Raw genomic sequence first — 20,657 nt, 5'->3', positions numbered from 1 at the left:
ACTCCTGAACAGCATCCAGAGGAGGTCAACCTGTAGTGCCTCACAAAGAAGTGAGGGGAGGCCGCAGTGGCCACCCTACATATCTGTTCTAGGGACACGTGCTTGACCAAGGCTGCGTTAGTGGCCGTAATGCCACTGGGTAGCACTGCGCACTCCACTGCGTTAGTGGCCGTAATGCCACTGGGTTCCAGTAGACAGCTGGTCTTGTGTGCCTCAATGACACATGCCCTAATGCTGGAATTAAAGGCCACAGAGGACATGACCTCACCTATCCTAGGGGGAACCACATTCTCTGAAATTTTCCTTGCATACGAGAAAGGCCCTCAGGGACCAACACACATCCAGGTGGTGCCATAAATGTTCCCTGGGATGGGTAGGGTTGGAGCAAAAGTTACGCAGAACCACCTCCTTGTTGTTGCATGGTTTGAACTTAAAAATATTTATTTTTGTTAATAAGGGTAGTGGATTTAGGCTTGTTTTTCGTATCCCACTGAGGTAAGATGGGATACGATGTCACCACTGGGATATGATGACGACAGAGAGCAAGGGTCATCTTGATGGCGCCCTACTGGCCTTCCCAATGGTTTTAGTGGTTCGAGGATTATCAGAAACACTGGGCCTTGGAATCTTTCGACAGTTCCAGATTGGTTATCCCAGGGTCACTCCAGACATCTGTGGCATCTGGTTCAGTTTGGACCGCATGGTTCTTGGAACATGAACAAGGAACAGAACAAGGAGAAAGAAGAGTTATTCAAAACAACGGACTGGAGACGTTGCTAAGTACTCATGTTGTCCTGGCCCACCACCAGGATCCTCACAGATCTTCCTCCGGAAAGCATTTTGTTCGCTAGTGCAGGGGGGAAGTTAATCACACCAGAGACTCCTTGTCACTAGATGTCATCCTAGATTACTCACAAGTTGGTCTCTGCCCAGCCTTTTATAGAGCTTCGTTCCTACAACGCCAGGTGGGAGTTAGGACTGAAACTTGCCTCATGCTGTAATGCTAGTTAGTTAACTAACTGACTCTTGCTGAGAATCCAACATTCCTTTTAGAATTACCGATTGGCTACATCTAAAAAATCAGTTCTTTATTCTATAAAACGAATGGCTGCCAAAGGTAACTCCACTCTCTCGTGCCCTCTTTAGAAAGATTCCAGACAAAGTCTGAATGTTTTTTTTTAAAAGAGTGTGGCATATAAATATTTTAGCCAAATAACTTGTCAAACCTCGTTAAAATGTTTAGGTGTACTAGAAATTGTGATTTCACTGGGACATCCCTGTATTTTCTTAAGGGCTGTGAAGAAGTGGCAGATATACTCCTTCCCACTCTGTCCAACAGTGCATGGACTTCCTATGGGTCTCTGATTAAGGTGAGAAGAGGTATCGCTCCACTCTAAGCCTGTCCCGCTTTTCTGGAGAGTGAAGCTGCTCGGCGAAGGGAGGAACCTGTCTTGTGGCAACAAACGGAACTCTAAGGAATAACTGGAAGAAACCATGTTCGGGACCCACTGGCTGCATGGCTTTCTCATTCACTTTAATGCCTGCTAGATCAGCTGTCCTTCCCCTCCTGGTGAGGACAGGGATGAGGAGGCCCCACGGCTAATTTGGTGTAAACCTTTCGGGCTTGTCTGACCTGGACAGATCCGGCATTTTGGCTCCCTTCTTGGCTCACTCCTGAGCCTTCTAACCAGATCCTATCAAACTCCGGGAACCAAAGAGGGCACCTCTCCCCCCCGAGAATCAAAACTGGAACTAATTGTCTTAGAATGGGTTCCGGCCGCTATGGCTTAAACTATAGTAGGTATACGCCATCAAGGACCCTGCCATTATATGTGAAGTGGTCAAAAGGGCATCTAGGTGGCATTCATCAAGAAGGCGCATACAGCCATGAGTACCTTTTGGTACCCTTTCTGAGGCCCTGGTTCTCAGGGAGGAATGATGTTAGGGAAGGCATTTTTGCCACATGATAGTAGATCTACGCCAAGAGAGAGGGCTGCAGGGATCCTAGAAGCTTACAGCTACTCTCATGGATCCTGCTATAGCCTGTAGTCTGCCTTTCTATCCTGTGGGGATCCCTTCGCTGCCCTCTGCTGTCCCTCCAGACCAAAACCACCTCGAAAGGAATAAGTAGCCACTGGCTCCCTTCAACCAGGCGGGTCTTGGATAAGACTGTTAACACGGTCAGGAGTTTCTGCAGGAGCTATCTGGGGAAAAAAAACTGGGGAAACTTTTGTTTGCAGGTGCAATTCCATCTCATTGTCTCGTCTAACTCTGCCTCAGGCAAAAGGAAAAAATAGGAGACTTCCTCCTCCACTAGGAAAACTGAGGAAGGACCCCTAGGGCAACCCCTTATCGGCTGGCTGCACCGAGGAATTTGGGTCCTCAGCCACCTCTGCGAACTGGTCTTCCTCGCTCTGGAAAAGCATCGGAGGCCAGGGGATCAATCTTCCCCTCACTGAAGTGCTTCAAATGGAACCCTATAGATATTACAAATGCTCCTAGTAGAGGTCCTGTCAAAGCCCTCCAACTGGGGGGACCAGTCTCAAGGGACAGTAAAGAGAACATCAAGGGACAGACTCCCCAGATAAGCATTCAAAGATGTCCCTCAGAAGGGGCTCCAATGAATGGCTGGGTCTCAGCTAATGAGAGCTCTTGTCCCCAGTCTCTACTCAGTAACTAGGGCAGTTATAGGCTGGATCCGGTGAGGGTCCTGGAAATGCCTCCACCTGCAGGATGCAAAGGAGTTCTGCCTTTATACTTTGGCTTGCCCACCAGCCAACAAGCATAGACAGGATTGGGCAGAATTCACAGATGTCCTTCCCCATTGCTAAGCCAATAAATTATATAGCTTGCTGCCTGACTCAGGTTTCCTATAATTTCCAAGTGGGCTGGACATTGTATTTTGGTGCGTTAACTCTGACAGTTGCATTTAATACTTTCTAGCTTCCCAAACAGCAGCGCACCTTCTCCTCATAGACACTCTGTATCACTTCTCTGGAGTGAGAGAAGGCTGCCTTCAGCCTAACAGACTGGCAGGATTGATACTCACAGTTAATCCCCTGCACTCTCCTCCAGGGCTCCCCTGTTCAGTCTGTTCAGCACTCAATCGGAGATTTGGGCCTAGTCAGTAAAGTGTGAAGCCTTCCTAATTTCCAGAGATTTCCTGTTCATAGATTTAGCTTGTGAAGTTATAGCATCTCTAACAGAATAATTGGGATCTAAATACCTCCACAGGACTCTCGCCCAATTCCATGGAAGTCCTTTTTGTATGTTATTGGGGCTTCACAGCCAATTTCACCTCAGGGCTGGGCTACTGATCCCTCTTGACCTTAATTTTTTTCGGCCTAGTCACACTCTGATCTTCTTGTACAAACTACTTATCAGAGTCACTCTCAGCCCTGTCACAGGTTCCATAAATCTTACTGGATTCCTAACTGAGCCGCTGAGACCTGTAGTACATTAGCTCGCAACCGACAGTTTGGGCCTCCCGCGCTTTTAGCAACTGGCTTTGGGTCAGGAATCAGCCCATTTGGACAGTTTGGACCTTTTGGTTGGGGACTGAGCGTGGAGGTTTCTGGTAGAAACCTGCAACACTGGATATCCGAAATGTCCTCCTCCCGAACAGGGAGAAACAGATTACCAATCCCTTCATGTGTTGTGAGGGGGTAATGTCACTGCTCCTCTGAGTTATACACAGGGAGCCAGCCAGTCCTTTATCCCTCCTCTACGTGGGAATGGGGATCTGGATCTAGAGCAAGGCCTTTGCCTGTAAGGAGGGAGGGCAGGGGTGGCTGCAGCTGCTTAGAGACCTCCTCCCTGATGGTGGAGGAACGCATTAAGGTTTCCCCAGCCAGTGAGGGGAGAAAACACTCCACTCTGAGGAAATGGCATTCCGCCATGTTGCTTTCCCTCCCCTCCCTCCCTCTCCTCTTGCCTGGAGAGTCCAGCTGGATTGGAGGCCTCTGCCACCGGAGGCATCCATCGGTTTCGCGGCTGCATCCGGCATTTTATGCCCAGACGCCCCTGGCACCCCAGGCCAGGGGCTGGGTCGAGCGTGGCGCATCTCATCGGTAAAGGCCAAGAGGGTGATGGGCTAAAAGGCCTACTGGCTAGCCCCTACTGCTCGTTTAGACCGCTGCTCCTAATGCCCAGACGCTTCCTGGCACTCTGTACAGGTTCTGTTTGAGCTGCAGGCGCCTTCACTCCGCGCCTCGAGAGGGCTGGCGGCAAAGGGCCCACTGGCTAGCCCCATCGCTGCTCTGGGACTGCCGCCATGCCCAGACGCCCTGGCACTCCCTGTGTACAGGGGTTGAAGTCGAGCGCGGCGCTCGACTCCGCGCCGAGAGGGCAATGTTGAAGAGTGCCCGCCTGGCTAGCCCCCCATCGGCTGCCCTGGCACCGGCCGGTGGCAAGCACTTTCCTCTCAGCCACATCAAGTTGGGCGCGGAGGGAGAGCGGAGGCTCGGATTGGCAGACCTGGTCACTGCCCTTTGTGTTCTCGCTGCGCAGCGGCAGAATCCCCTCCATGTGAGGAGAAATGGCGAACGCCATAGCCACGAAGGGAAGGCTTTTTTTGGTGGGAAAAGGAAACACAAGGAGGGCAAGGACCATAGACACAGAGTTACAAGGAAAAAAGACTACAAACTCTCACAGACACAGAAAGGGGAGTTTTGGGAACCAAAGGACCAATGGGCCTACTAATAAGCAAAGAGCCTGTTGAATTTGTTGCACTCCTGTATGAGACAGGAAGATACTGGGGCAAGACGGCTATGACCCGCCTACAGGAAGTGACCAAAGTAGATTTCCTGCCTCCTTGATTGAGGGTAGAGAAAAACCCAAACAAGATGGCCTACACCATCCAGGAGAACAGTACCTTTTCATCTCACATTCTCCCTTTCCACTCCACTGAAGATTTCAATTTCTATCAAGGATTTGGTATTGGATTTGTAATATTCCCTTTGATATTTGGATCGACTCCAGCGTCATGTTCTTCCTTGTCCTGATTGGCTGTAGTGTTGTGTTGGGGCAGGACCTTTTTTTTTTTTTTTGCATGCAGCCACGTGGTGATGTCACTATGTAACAACGTGGCAGCACCGGGCATTTTAATTGGCTATTGAGTTGGAGCGGGAACATTACTCCGACCCCAATTAAAAATTCATAATTCTTATTTTTGCTTTAACGTTCTAATGTGGGTACATATGAACAATATTTGCTGAATGTCTGGACGTATGCATGTTTGCACTTCCACTCATGCCCACATGTCCACGTGGCTACACCCAGCACAGAAAAAAAAGTCTGCGCGCACATCGTGCACAGCCCACTGCACGTTGATTGGCTGGAAAGCCATCACGTCATTCCCAACGACACAAAAACAAATGCACATTCGACTCCTGTCCCTCCCCTCGGATCCAGGCTCGGCGTGTGTTTTTTGAAAAGGTTCACATTAATGCAGGTTCTGAAAAACCCCATGATGAGGGGTGGAACGAGTGACAGAACCACATGAAGACGTGATTCTATTAGTGTACAGTGGGCGCTTTTGATCAAACTGCATTTTTTGCCATGAATAGCATGTTTTTTTATTTTCGGTGGGGAGATGGCCCTTGTTACATTATTCCTCAAAAGAAACCATGGCCCCTTCCGCACACGCAAAATAATGTGTTTTCAAACCACTTTCACAACTGTTTGCAAGTGGATTTTGCTATTCCGCACAGCTTCAAAGAGCACTGAAAACAGTTTGAAAGTGCATTATTCTGCATGTGCGGAATGACCCCATGTTTTGGACTTGGGTTGATCAGAAAGTATTACAGTTAAAGCAAACTTCTAGGACACTTCAAGTCTAGTTTGCTTTTAAAATAAGCTGAGCAGAACAGTTCCAGGCAATACCACTAAGCACACCTTAGTCAGTGTATAATGGAAACAAGAACCTACTGTGTAAAAGAAAAGTTGTGTGTGACTTTGGACAAGGAATATAGAGCCTACCACAAGGCTACTACTGTTTATTTAATTCAGCTCACTGCAACCAACTAACATAAAACTGCAATCTTTAACATTTCTGTTTTGTTTCAATCTGGCAGCGTTTCAGGAAATAGGATACCACTGGCCAAATGTGCAAAAGCTTTTCTAGTCAGTTTGCCAAACCTTTAATCCTTTTAACAGTAGCCTCTGAAAGGAGTTTTCCTCTTTTGGGTGCCTCACTTAGGCCTCTCAGTAGAATAAAATGAACACACCTAACAGCTTTCTAAAGAGTGTGATGTTACATTGCAGCTAACAATTTTCCATGTGGCCAAGTTCATTTCTAAACCAGACAATAAAGAGCTTCTTTAAAATGCAAATAGCATTTTTGTCTTTTATTATCCCTATTTTTCTATTATTAATTTTCTTCTTATTAAAAATGTTATTGTATTTTTTTTTAAGCTAGCTAGTACACTATTTCTTAAAACTTCAGTGAAAGGGCAGAGTGGCAATTTTAATTTATCTTAGGAGGATCAGAAGCATTGTTTCAGGAAAAAAAAAACTGGATCCCCTGCACTTGTCTCCCGTGCTGGATAAGCCCCATAGAAACTTATGTTTAAATTTTATTTTTTCCTTTTGTGGGAGTAGCTTTTCTTTTCTTTAATCTGGAGCACAGAGCCATGAACTTTTCTATATGCATTCAGAATGTAATCTTTTAGCAAATACTCAGACATGGAGTGGAGCACACACATAACAAAAGTCATAGAAAACTAGGGTGAAGCTGACCTGTAGAACATGAGGTTTCTAGGCCACAATGCCTACTTTCCTTGGTGCTGAAAAATACTAGTAGAGATTCCTGGGGCACAGAGTGGGAAGTTGCTCACAACCTGAGTTTCATCCTGATAGAAGCTAGTTTCAGGTAGCCAGCACAAGGTTGACTCAGTCTTCCATCCTTTCAAGCTTGGTAAAATGAGTACCCAACTTACTGAGGGTAAAGTGTAGACAACTAGGGAAGGCAGTGGTAAACCACCCTGTAAAAAGAGGTGTAGCTGCAATGGGGACATCTGGGGACAAATGTTCCGGGCGCCCCCTTGTGGGGGTGCAAAAATTGCAGGTCTGCTGTGGCTTTTGTATTCTTTTTTTAGTATTTTTCCATTTTTTGGTCTGTAGGCATACCAGTGTTTAAGCTAGTGGAACACACATTTCAGGCTATTGTCAGGTGACTCTCCTGATGATACCAGCCAAGTTTGGTGAAGTTTGGTTCAGGGGATCCAAAGTTATGGACCCCCAAAGGAGGTGACCCCATCCTCCATTGTTTCCAAAGGGAGCTAATAGTAGATGGGGCCATCACTTTGTGAGGGTCCATCACTTTGGACCCCCTGAATCAAACTTCACTAAACCTAGGTGGTATCGAGAGAATGATAGTCTCTTCTGTTGATACTCACTCCAGGTTTCATGGGAGATTGAGCTCAAGAGGGTTCAGTTAAGCGTGGACCCCTGCAGTCCTCTCTAATCCCCCCATTGTACTTCCAATGGGAGCCAATGGTAGATGGGGTTGCCTCTTTGAGGGTCCATAACTTTGGACCCCTGGAACCAAACTTCACTAAACTCCATGTTTCTATCAGGAGACTCCTGAAGATAGCCTAAAATTTTGGTACTGTTAGCTTAAACATTGTTCCCTATTGTCCTTCCTTCCTGCTAGACTTCCCCCCTCCCCATTTTTCTTTTGGGTCTCCCCCTTATAATTCTCCTGGTTCAACAGCACACATACCAGTGATGACTCCCCCACTCTTGATTATTAGTTTCAATTATATGTGTAGTGGGAGAGTAGTTTAGGATGCCAATTTGTTGTTAGATTAGGATTACATGATATTAAATATAAATACCAGTGATTATTATATATTTTAACCTTTGAATTTTATCTATTTATTGATTGTTCTGTTATCTTATTGTTGCATTCTGCCCTGAGCCTAGCCAGTCAGGTGTGCTGCTAAGACATGTGACGATGTAATCCTGCAGCTAGCATGTACCCACAGTCGAGCAACTATCCCATGCCCTGAGTTCTTTGTGCTAAGAAGGTGGAATATGAGTTCAAAACGCCTTGCCAATCTCTGGCCTTGGAGCTCCCAGGTCCATGATCTTATCATGCATCTGCGCATGACTTCATCTCATCTGTTATCTCACTGAAAGCTGCTAGTCAGCATGACATTAATTTTCCAGTGAGGAGAATTCAGTAACCTGACTAGGCCCAAAAATGTGAACCAAAATTTGAAAGGCCAAGAAATAGCTAGACCAGGCACACAGTCCCTGAGACTGCCATGAGTCATAAACAGGCAAGGGCTTGCAAGTCTAGTACCACACAGCTGGTTGCTACAGGACAGCCTGCAAACAGCAAGTCCTTGAGGAAGGTTGCCAAGTGAGAACAAACCAGCTTCTTTGGAGGTTTTTAAACAGAGGCTGGGTAGCCATCTATCAGGAGTGCTTTGATTATGTGTTCCTGCACTGTAGGGGGTTGGACTTGAATGCCCTTGCGGTCTCTTCAACTCTATGATTCTATGATTCAGCTAAGACCTTCTCCTTCATATGCCACTTTTTCTGTGTTTTATTTTTTTTTGAAGCACAAAGAAGGTACTTGCACTTGTTACCCTAGCTATAATCTGAAGTGGTACAGGCCAGAAAGAGCTGTATCATGTGACAAACCTAAACTGAGTCATTTGATTTTTATTTAAGTTAGTCTGATTATTTCTTTAGGTCAACAGACATGGATACACACAGGAAAAGTTCAATTTCTGCTCAATCAGAGCTGCTTAAACACCACAGAATGGTTGTGATAGTGCTCTGTTCATCAATTGTTTTGCAAACAATGATGAAACATCTTTGCCCTCATAGGCTACCTTTTTTCTCTTCATTCTGACACGCTGCCAAACCTCCAAGAGTCCTTTTGTATGTTCTGAATCGCATAGTGACTTCTTACATCAACATATGGCCCTCTCCCATAACATTTGTGAGCTCTGCAGCTGTATAAATATCTTGTCTATAGGTAAAGGAAAGCTTACAAATACTTTTTACTGTAATCAGTATTTGAGTCAGTTCACTACCTTGCAGGAATGTCCACACTAGAATTTTCTTTACTTCTACTTATAAGTCATGTGAAAACCTCGTTAGGTCATTGGTAGCAGTCTTCTGAATAAACCTGACAGGATATGGCAGTATCTTTTATGGCACCTTCCTCTGCTAATGTAGAAGTATGCAAATTTTCAAATATGTGAAGTCCTTAAGTTGTGGGGAGACAAAGGGGAAAGAGTTTGTCAGCCACCTTGAGTCTCCAAACAGGAGAGAAAGGCAGGGTATAAAACTAAACTCTTCTTCTTTATTCATAACTTGTACATGTCTACATCAAAAGACTGTGGTCCAATACCAGAAGTAGCTAAAGCTATTTTATATTACTTAATTCTCTATAGAACAAATTCATCAACTACTACTTGCATAAATTTATGAACACTTTGTAAAGGAGGTTATGGAAATGTGGACAAACATTCCCAGAATTTCTAGTTTCCATATCACATTCAAGACTGTGGTGTATTCATGTTAACCTTCTAGATAATTCACCTCATTAAATGATATGGTGGTCTGTCATTCCTTATAGACTTTGACCATTATCATTTCAACCATTTGTAATTTCTTTCCAGATGAAAATTCATTGCAGAGGAATTTGAGAAATTTCTCTACACTCATAAATATTTTAAGATTTCTAGTGACACCTTACAAAAAGTCTGAAATTACTAAAAACAAAGTAGAAGTGTGAGTCATATGCAACCTTAATTTTTTAGCCACGAATAAGCTAAAACTCCATATGACCAAGCAGTGGTTGGATAAACACTTGTTAGCAATGTATTGTCGAAGGCTTCCATGGCCAGATTAACTGGTTATTGTGGGTTTCCTGGGCTGTGTGGCTGTAGTCTGGTAGATCTTGTTCCTAATGTTTCGCCTGCATCTGTGGTGACATGGTGTGGACATAGTGTGTAACAGACTTCCCTCTGTGATACACCTCTGAAGATGCCAGCCACAGATGGTAGGCTAAGCGAAGCGTTAGGGAACAAGATCTACTCAGACCATGGCCACACAGCCCGAAAACCCACAACAATCTACATTTAGGAATGTTTGAATGGACAGCGACTACCTCTTGAGCCTCAGATGTTCAGGAACTACAATTCCCATCAGCCCCTACCAGCATGGCCAATTGGCCATGCTGACAGAGGCTGATGGGAATTGTAGTTCCTGAACATCTGGAGAGCCGCAGGTTCCCTACCCCTGGTTTAGACTGATCCTGCATTGAGCAAGAGTTTGGACCAGATGGCCTGTATGGTCTTTTCCAACTCTATGATTCTACTGCCCTTGCAATAATCAACAGTCACCATCAAGTCACTAATCACCTATCCAAAATACCACAAAGAAATAAATAAAAATCTAGTTATAGTGTAATAAAATAAGCAGCTCTAAATGAATGTTACATTAAGTGAAGAGATCTGCATAAACAAGCGCTGGCTAAAAAATACTTCCATTTAGCACATTTTAGCCTCTAATTTCTCTAAAGAATTCAGGAAAGCCTCCATTTTACCCTCATAGTAACCCTGTGGGCTAGGTTAGACTGTGTCACCAACAGTTAATTACTGTACCAACTAAATGAAACCTCTGTTAACAAAGGCAATATCTCTTTGATTACCAGATCCTAGGAACTAACTTACCATAGCTAAAGGGTTTTATCTGTAGAGTTTGTACAGCCAAAAGCAACTAGCAGGATCTGATCTAGCTGGGCAATACTTACTGTTACTGCACAATTAAAATATTTCTAGAGAGATTATGAAAGGGAAAAAACCTGGGAGGTGGCATCAGAGGCATAGCTAGGGAAAATGGAGCCTGTGGCAAAATCTGAGTTTTGCGCCCCCGCCCCGCCAGTATGGGCAGCCATGCTTCCCCACCAGGACCAAAGGCCACCCTCCCCCACTACAACCAAAGAACGATTTTTTGCACCAGGTTATCTCAAAGCCACCATCACATTATAGAACATGTCTCAACTCACAGATCTGAACACAGCAATAGGCCATGGCACACAGGAGAAATAAAAAATTGTGACAACATTTTCAAAATGCTTTCAAAATGTTTAACAACTGTTATAACACTTAAAAGTATTTTAAGTGTCATATGACTTAAAATGCTTTCAAAATGTTTTATTACTGCTGTGAATAATGTGTTATTACCCTGCACTCATTCTTTTGCATTTTTCCCCAAGAACTGCCAAAAATAATATTCAGTTTGGATTAATATCAAACCTGCCCAAATAAGCCACAGTACAAGCAAACCTGAATTTCCATCTCTTCCTCTGAATGCCTATTTCACACTTGTATCTACAAGAACCTGAAGCACTGCAGATTGGTCCCCCCCAATTTGCTAACAGTGCATTCAAAGTAACCCCTGGATGACCCAAAGGTTCTTCCCAGAGAGGGAGGGAGAGAGAGAGGACTTATGTATTATTTTGAATTTATATGGTGAGCATTCATCAGCCTGGGTAGCCAAGGCCAGAAGCTGCTGTGGGCTGCTTGGATACAATCTGAGAATCTACTTTCTTGACTTGCTGTTTTGAAAAAAAAAAAAAAAAAAAAAAAAAAAAAAAAAAATAAAATAAAAAAAAAAAAAAAAAAAAAAAAAAAAAATTCTGTCTTGAGTGATGAAACTGTGCAGAACTTCCACACAGTAAACCTCTGACTACCAGTGCCAAGAGGCAACATCAGACTTTGGCCTCTATGCCTTTTTGTTGAACCTCAGGGAGTTTAATGTGGGGAGTTTATTCCAAGCATTCCAACACATCACTCTGTCATGCCCCCACAGAAACCTTTATTATTTTTATTGTTAAGTATCAGTTTCCCATAGATAGCATATGTTTAGTCCTCTATATAGTCTCCAAAGGGAGGGAATTTTAGTTAGTCCCTGTCCCTTTAAGAAGTTTCCAGAGGCAGTCTTCTTCTCTGTAGGTATCTCTCCTGGCAGCAATGCCCCTGTTAAACTCAGTTCAGTTCAGTACAGGTGCCCAAGGAGTTAGGGCAGCAGCAGCATTTTGCCACGTCAAAGGTGTTCAGAGAGCACAAAATTGAGGTTTACAGAGAACAGTAGCCTGATAAAGACTCAAGGAACTTAAAGAAGTGGGCTTTCCTGGAAGCAATCAGAGAAAGAACAAAAGTCTACAGTTTCTACTGTCCAGTCAAGCAAGTACTTTATTTTAGTCAGGCCCTGGGAGGAGTTAGGGTCTCCATTCTTCTAAATATTTAACCTTTTGTTTGAACTGTTGAACCTTGCTTGTGACTCTCCCACTCTGTTTTGGCCAGGCACAGGGCACCAGAAACAGTTTTGCTTGGGGGAACAGAACAACTCTCTACAATCCCAGATGCAGAGAAATTATGAACAGCTATGTGTTTGTGTCCCCTGCTCTTTCTTCTAGGCTCCTTTGTTTACAATTTAGACATCACAAACATTGACGATATAGCTATTATTAAAACATCCTATGTTGTACAGAACAAGGGTTGCCTGCTCCAGACTTGGAAATGCCTGGAGATTGTCAAGGTGAAACCTGAGGAAGGGAAGTTCAGAGTGAGGACAGACTTCAGTGGAGTGCAATGCAGAATCTACCATACAAAGTTGCCATTTTCTCCTGGTGAACTGATCTCTGTACCTGGAAATCATTTGTAATTCCAGGAGATTTCCAGCCACCACCTGGAGGTTGGAATAATATGACTTGCACTCCTTAGCTTAACTATTATTATGTAATTAATTGAAAAATCATTCCACTATCTCTGAAGTGAAAAAAACCACACATTATGCACTTACTTTGAGAGTCACTTGGAGTATTATAAAATTATATGCCAAAAAGCTATACCAAAACAAAAAATAGGCCAAGCAGGCAACAAAAAATAGCAAGGGGAAGACTGGAAGGTTTAAGAATAGATCTTTTTCAAGTGGAATCAAGTATGCAACACTTACATCACATACATGTATCTGCATAATTTTTTTAACTATATGGCTTATAATATTAAAAAACTACTAATTAAAACACTGCAGGTTCAATTGTTCAAGTTTCATGGCAGGATGCATTCTAGCATTTATGAAATTATTTTGTATACTCTTCAGATTTTGAATCTCCAAAGTTCATGCTGCCTGTGTGCTGTTTGCATAATGCAGTTTTATAGTGCTAAACCATTACCTATAAAGGGATTATTTTCATATTTAATTCATTAAAGATCTTGTGTAAATGCAATTCACAGATATCACACTGTGCTTATGCTGGAAGATATCAGGTAAAAGCCACAAACTAGCTTTTGCTTTGATTACCCCCCTCCTGAAGCCTCTTCAAAACTGAAAGTAGAAAGTAATCTTTTCTTTTCAAACTTACCAGTGCAATTTTCAGAAGGGCATGCATGATCTCTCCTCTACTGTCCCTGCTGGCTCCATTCCAGCCCTTTCGTCAGTTTTCTCCCGCCCCCTGCTTCATGAAGCAAAACTGAAAGTAGGAGCCAATGAGAAGAAGGCTCATTTGCATGCAGGCTCTGAGGACAGTTTGGAGGAAATATCCTTTTGGAGGGGCAGAAAGGGATGAGGGCAAATTACAAAATAGTGATTTGCATATGCCCTGAGGATGCTGGGAAACTGTGTAAAATGAAATTGGGACTCACCATAACTTGAAATGTTTGCTGATTGTGGAGACATAAATACTTAGCTGAGTGGAATTTTTAAAGAGAGAAACAGAGAGCTCTAGAGAGAGAGAAAGCACGCCAGGCAGTCTCGGGCAGGATGACAACGATGTGGGAGCACGATCAAACAGAGGAGGGGGAGGGCTGTGATTGGATTATTTTGCGGCCCCCATGTGACTCCCACGGCGGGCGCCCAGGTCATTTGTCCCCTGATGTCCCAGTGGGAGCTCCGCCACTGGGTGGCATGAGACAAAGGAATAGCACTGACAAAAGACTGAAGACGCTTATCACAAGAGGAGTTTTGTCAACATGTACATGAATACAGGTATGTTTTTAATTTTGTGGCCAGAAGACAGCCCTATCCAAAAATGGCACCACTGTCATAATAAAAGCAATGGACAGCAGGGGGAAAAACAAAAACAAAGAGCAGCACCCATTTGAAATTCAGTTGCAGTAAGAGTTATACAGTGTTCAAGCTTTTTTTATTATTCTAGAAAGGCATAAGCACTACAATGTGGGCTGCACTCTGAAGCATCTACCCACCACCAATACGCTCCATTTCTGAGGGCTAGATGAAAATGTGATTTATCACAATCTTATGTATGCACTTTTTCCTATTACAAGTGGCAGAAAATAGTTTAGGCTTGTTAACAAAGCCTTCTCAGCAAATTAACATTGTATCTAAGGTCAGCAAAATAAATTGGAAAAATATGCCTACTATTTAGTGCAGCTTTCCTTGAGGCTCTTGTCCTTGGGTGGAGCCTTTTAAAAAAAATCCGATACAGCTTGGACTGAGTAGGCTGGTAAATTGTTAGTTTCTGTGCTTCTGGGGATTTCAGATTCTTCCCTCCCAATTCCCACGCTGGAGAACTACTGTTTACTGGGATAAGGCAGTTGTATACTTGGTGTGCTTTCTGATTTCCCAAGTACATAAAGGGTATTGCATCTCTTTTGAAGCCAGTGTTCACATTAGCTGTAGTTTTGGAACTAGAGGTGACACGCCCTAAATTCTTTATTTTGTAGCAAAAAGGGCAGAAACATGTTAGAATGTTATAGGTTTGAAGAAACAGAACTGGTGTTAACAACTATCAAGCTTAAACTGCTCAAAGAAGAAATGTAAGTAATAAACTGAACTCTTCTGGATTTCTTAGAACCCACGGGCAAAACTAAAGCTCTTCATTTTTTCCCTTCCATTATACTTTGCAATAAGATACTTTGGGCCTTGTGCAATAAAGTACATGATGGCTAAAGGTTCTGTTTTCCTCTGTTTATGACATACCTCAAGTTTATAGACATTGCACAAAGACCGCACTCCCACCTACTTGGTTTTATTGCTTCATTACTTATATGGAAAAATATGAATCTCAGGAGCTCAAAACATTTTTATTGTAAGCCTATAAGGTAACAAAGGAAGGAAAGGAAGCAGGTATACTAGACAAAAACTGACATTCAAAAAGCATGCAAACAATTCTAAATCCATTTTTAAGTGCTTAGGTTTAAACACTGAGAACTGTCAACTACCCAGTCTTCTGATTTATACAATCAGACACAATGATAACATGACCTTAAGTAGAGCTTTATACAGTTTTTGGCTCTATGCAGGTTCTGATTTATTTACCTCACTCTCTCATTAACGGGGACTCAGTGCCACTTATAGTGTCCTCCTCTAATGCATTTTATCTTCACAACTACCCATGAGGCAGGTTAGGCAGAGTGGCCATGACTGGCCCAAAGTCACCCAGAAAGCCTCCTTTGGTGTGTCAGGATTTTAACCTGGGACTTGCAGGTTCTACCCTAACGTTACACTACATGGCCTCTCTTAGTCATCTTAGTTCTTACGGGTGCAATAAGGCAATCCTTAGTAATCCTTACTACACCCCCCAAAATAGGTTCATACCTCCATATTACTGGGGTTGAGAGCAAATGATAGCCACTTGCTCAAGGACACCCTCCACATCAGTTTCTGAGACACTTCAGTAGTTGGGGCTATGAGCTGAGTAGCAGCGCTCCCATTTTCCATGCAAAACTCTTAGTTCAATTCTGGCATCTGTGTTACAAGGATTGTGTATTAGCTAATGTTAAAGATTTCTATGCAACAGCGCTTGCCAATCAGAGTGACTAACTAGGACCTTGATAAACCAGCAGTCTGAGCTGATAGGAGGCAAAATCATATGTTTATCAGTATTTTTCAGTGTTACATACACACACTGGACTAATATTTGCATTTGAAGAAAACATTTCTTAAAAATTGTTCCTGACCTAGATGTGACTCAAGAACATTATTTCTGAAGGACAATACAAAGGAAGAGATTGTGCACTTGTAGTTGTTTTTATTTAACTACATTTTATTTCAACTTTCTTTTCAATGGGGATCCAAAGCAACTTGCATAATTCTCTACAATTTTATCCTCACAACAACCCTGAGAGGCTGGCTAGGCTGACCATTTGTGACTCTCCCAGGTACCCAACAAGTAGAATGGGGATTCAAATTTAGACCAAAATTGTAGAATTTAGGTTTCCTAGACTCTAACTGCTACACCACATTCTCTTGAGGAGGAGGAGGAGGAGGAGGAGGAGGAGGAGGAGGAGGAGGAGGAGGACTGACGGTGGTTTAGAGAAAAAGTTGGCTGGATTCAAGCCATTTTATCCAAGCAGCACGTTTTAATAAGGTCATCATCACCTACTGTGATATTCCTCTGTACTCTGTAGTAAACCAGCTTGGTGAATTTGTTTATACACCTATGCCAACGCATTAAACTAAAAATAAATATTTAAGTTTTAATTTCAATAGATGTAAAAATTAGGTTGTTACACTTTTAAGACCATAGGCTTTGCTATTTGTAGGGCAGGTGTAGGAGGGTGGTTGTTCTTTTTGGGGGGTGGGCGGTGGAATCACAGATGAGTTATGGTGATCCATGGTTGGGCTTTCAAGGTAAGAGATGTTCAGAGATGGTTTGCCACAGCCTGCGTCCTCCTCCAGATTCTGGTATTGTTCGGTAAAAGTGATTAAACTGGGCATTTAAACTGAGACATTTTGGATGGTCTCACATCACAGTGCCGTAACAGTCAAGGTTGCTATGGAAAGTAGGTAGAGTACAGCCAGATATGGGGCTAGATCCCACAGATTCATTCCACCAGCAGCAGTACTGTCCTTCAGCACAAGTCTTCATCCAATGCAACAGTCTTGAACTGTAGGAAAGATTCACCACTAGCACAATGGATTTGAGGGATCCAACCCATGAGAAATGGAATGGGAGGTGAAAATAAAAATATAAATATCATCTGCCAAAAAAATTCTCAGATCTGCCATGGATAAGACTCAAGGAGTCATACTGGAATTGGCTATTGTGGGATGAGACATACACACATTTGCATGGACACTCTTAAAAACATTGTCACAAGAAAAGGAGAGAGTTCTTAGCGATTGCCACTCCTTTTATTAAATGCCTGGTAGTCTGATTTAGTCATTGTGAGATTTTACTTTGAAGTTCTAACAATTAACCAGGAGTAATGGCATACTAGACTTAAGATACTGGGATCAAATTGCTATACTGTGGTGTATTTGTATTTCCCATTGTTCTAACACACGTTATTCTACTTGGTGTAAACCTTTATAACTTGCACATAGCTGACCAATTTGAATGTATTTTAGATAAAGCCTTTAGAGGGTTACAGACACTACCTTATTTTAACTACCTTTAAACGAACTGATTCCCAAATATTTAAAACACACATCAATGTAACAAAGTTGCTATCTCATCACACACTCTCCACAAAAAGAAACTCGGACAAAACATTCCTAGTCTTTAAAAAAAATTGCGCTGGAGACTCTGATTACTGGGACAACAAGGGAAAATGCCATTTTCCTCCCCATGCTTCTACAACATTTAAAATTATAGATCTTGAAGAGACAGCATTTGTATTGGATTCTACTACAGACTTGCTCAAAATGACAGCTTGGTTTCGGGGCACAGTAGGAAACCTGGCACTCAATTTTTAAGCATCAGCTATCAGATTTTTCAAAAAAAAATATCCAGAAGTTATAACACTATGAAGGACATTAGTCAATAGATTTATGCCATTAGTTAGACTGGCCCAGAAGCAAGGATGAAGACCCTGAAAGAAACGTCAATAAAATTCACACAGTGGGTTTAGGAGAAATAAAGGGATGGCATGCAAAGGGAAGGGGAGTGGGTGATAATGTGTCCTGAGTTGAAAATATATATTTAAGAAATGGGAAGAGGAGGGAAAGGGAAAGAGGAGGGGAAGGGCAAACTTTAGCCAAGCTTCCCTCTTTCTCTTCAAAATTCACAACCCCTTTCATATAGCTGTGTGCTCTGCTCAGGATGCCAGGCCTACTGATATAACAGGAGGAATCCTGGCAATTCACTTTGATGCTCACTAGTGCCACAGACACCAGCAAGAGGAACTGGGGAGCAGGAAAGGCATAGTGTTTTGGCATTGCGCAGGTGCATCTATGTCACTTCCAGTTTAAACTGAAGTGACAAAAGATGCTCTAGTGTTCCGCAAAAACTATATGGAAAAACCATACAGTTTTTGCCCCAATGCTAAAGCATCCCTGGTGGCACACTGATATCATGGCAAGGCACATAGGGAGCAGTGGTGGGATTCAGCAGGTTCGCACTACTTCGGCAGAACCGGTTGTTAAAATGGTGCTTGTAAACAACCAGTTGTTAAATTATTTGAATCCCACCACAGGAACTGGTTGTTAAATTATTTGAATTCCACCACTGATAGGAGTGACATCATTATTTTATTTATTTATTTATTTACATTTATATCCTGCCCTATCCCTGAAGGGCTCAATTATGTCAATGGCAAGTACTCGTACTCCTTCAAACCTTTTAAATCTTCCACCACTTTCCAGTCCATTTCTGACAACTCTAGTGCCTGCCATACACTGAGTAATGAACACCACTCAGTACTAAAATGAGAAAATAGGAAGCATTTGATGACCAAGAGAGGAAGAGCCAGCTGTTGTTTAGGGCCAAATTGCATATTATCCGTGACATGAGTCAGGGTGGGGTGTACGCACTACAGCACATGGAACCTCACAGCAGGGAAATACAACCATTTCTGTTTGGGAAAATGGTACAGTAGGGAGGGTTGAAGCCCCTCATTGTTATCTACCTGAGTTAATTGGGCCCTGGCATCACAGAAAACATTAATTCCTTAACATCTGTCTGTTTGCACAAAAACAGTCAGGTAACATGTAGTTTAGCGCTTAGTGGCAAAGTATCATCTTTGCATGCAGAAAATCCCAAGTTCAGTTCCTAATATTTGCATATAAAAGGATTAGATGGTATGAAAGATGTCCATTTGAGACCCTGAAGAACAAGTGCCAGGCAAAGGGCACTGGGCTTTGATACAACAATGATCTCATTTTGTATTGGGCAGCTTCATGAATTTGTGAGCAAATCTGATCTACCAGAAAAGCTTTATACTGACTGCCATATGAATGGGGAAAACTTCAACCTGTCCCACAAAGGCTCAATTTCTTTTGCAACATATTCTGGCCCCTCCCCACTCTTCCCCAATCTAGGCAGAGAGAACTACCACATTTTATAGAACATATGTAATTAGTTACTGGTAGCTAACAGCAGTTGCAATTGCAAAGTCCCCATGTTACCTTTGGATAATTAAGCTATGTCATCACTGCAATCATAATTAAAGTAATTACCATAAAAAGCCCCATGTATGTCACACTGTGGCTTAGAAGTACATACAGGATTTTTTTTACTATTGGATACAATACTTCCTTTGTTTGCAGCTTATTCTCACACCATTTTTTACATGCACATTCAGGCATTTCCAATCATTCTTTGTTATCACAAAAGTAGGTTAGATTAATACTCACAGCTCTTCAAGGTAAGGGAAATTCTTAAATGCATCTTCTGGTAACCTTGTGATATTGTTCATACTGATATCCCTAGAGAGTGGGAAAAAGATGTGTGATCAAATATGCTGATTGATGAACTTTGCTCTTTATGAATAGAAGACAGCCCGAAGCAAAGGGGAGGTTTACATATCAACCATGCCCTCCATGTTAAAAGGGAGACTGGCCATAGGTGGGAAAATGGTTTCAATGTAAAATGATATCAATGTAAAAAAGTTTGCCATATAAAAGTAATTAAAAGTGCTGCAAATATGTCTACAGTAGCAAAAGGATGGAGATGAAAGTTCACAAGATCTGTAGAATAAACAGAAATGCACAAGAAACTAGGAGTTACACAAAAAATCTTTTGCCACCACTATCACCCTTTTTAAAAAAAAATGATCTGAGTTTCCACACTTTGCAGATTTAGCAAAGGAATCTGTACCATGGACTGGGGCGGGGGGTGGGGGGAGGCAGAAATCATTGTGCTTGTGGAGAAGGTACACACGCTATTAATTGTCAAAAGCGCCCCTTTCTTGCAAAAATGAAGGAGAGAAGGAGCTGCTGTGTACAACCCTCTGCTTAACCCATTACATCAGTCTGCTGCTCCTTCACTATACACCCCCATACTGCTCCAACCTTTGCAGAACCATCCAAATTGTGTCAGATATCTAAAGAATCTGATCTGAGCTGTCTATGGTTTGCACCATCCTGAACAAGGCAGCTCCACTCCCAAAAGGTTACATTGGCTCATCTCCAAAAATCTGCTACCACCTTAAATGTTCAAGCCCAATAATAGAGACTATTTTTATCTAGCCAAGGAAAGCAAAAACAAAGTGACAGAATGTGCTCTAATTCCCATTGTCTGCTTTGAGCATGACAATTGAGAGCACAATCAAGGTGCAGCCAGTTCCTCAAGTTCTATTTGCCTGGACAAAAATAAGTCAAGAACCTATATAGCTTGGGAGTTCATTAATCTTAAAGGAATTTTTTCACCTGCATCACCTGTGGCAGAGGCAATTTTGCTACATAGAAGGTGCAGGTCAATTAAACAAAGCAGTTTCCAAAAA

The 20,657-nt window shown here is 42.6% G+C and overlaps 1 protein-coding gene across 1 annotated transcript in view; it reads right to left on the bottom strand.

Moving 5' to 3' along the window:
• Positions 1-20,657, bottom strand: part of LGR4 (leucine rich repeat containing G protein-coupled receptor 4) — a 119,703-nt gene that overhangs the window by 57,166 nt on the left and 41,880 nt on the right. The window contains exon 2 of the mRNA XM_048484373.1: positions 19,570-19,641. Within this exon, the coding sequence (XP_048340330.1) occupies positions 19,570-19,641 (72 nt within the window). The remainder of the gene's footprint in view (positions 1-19,569; positions 19,642-20,657) is intronic.

Source organism: Sphaerodactylus townsendi, linkage group LG02 (assembly GCF_021028975.2).
Source record: "Sphaerodactylus townsendi isolate TG3544 linkage group LG02, MPM_Stown_v2.3, whole genome shotgun sequence".
NCBI classification, from domain to species: Eukaryota; Metazoa; Chordata; class Lepidosauria; order Squamata; family Sphaerodactylidae; genus Sphaerodactylus; species Sphaerodactylus townsendi.
Note: the sequence above shows the minus strand (reverse complement) of the source record. Positions and strands in the feature narration are given on the sequence as shown.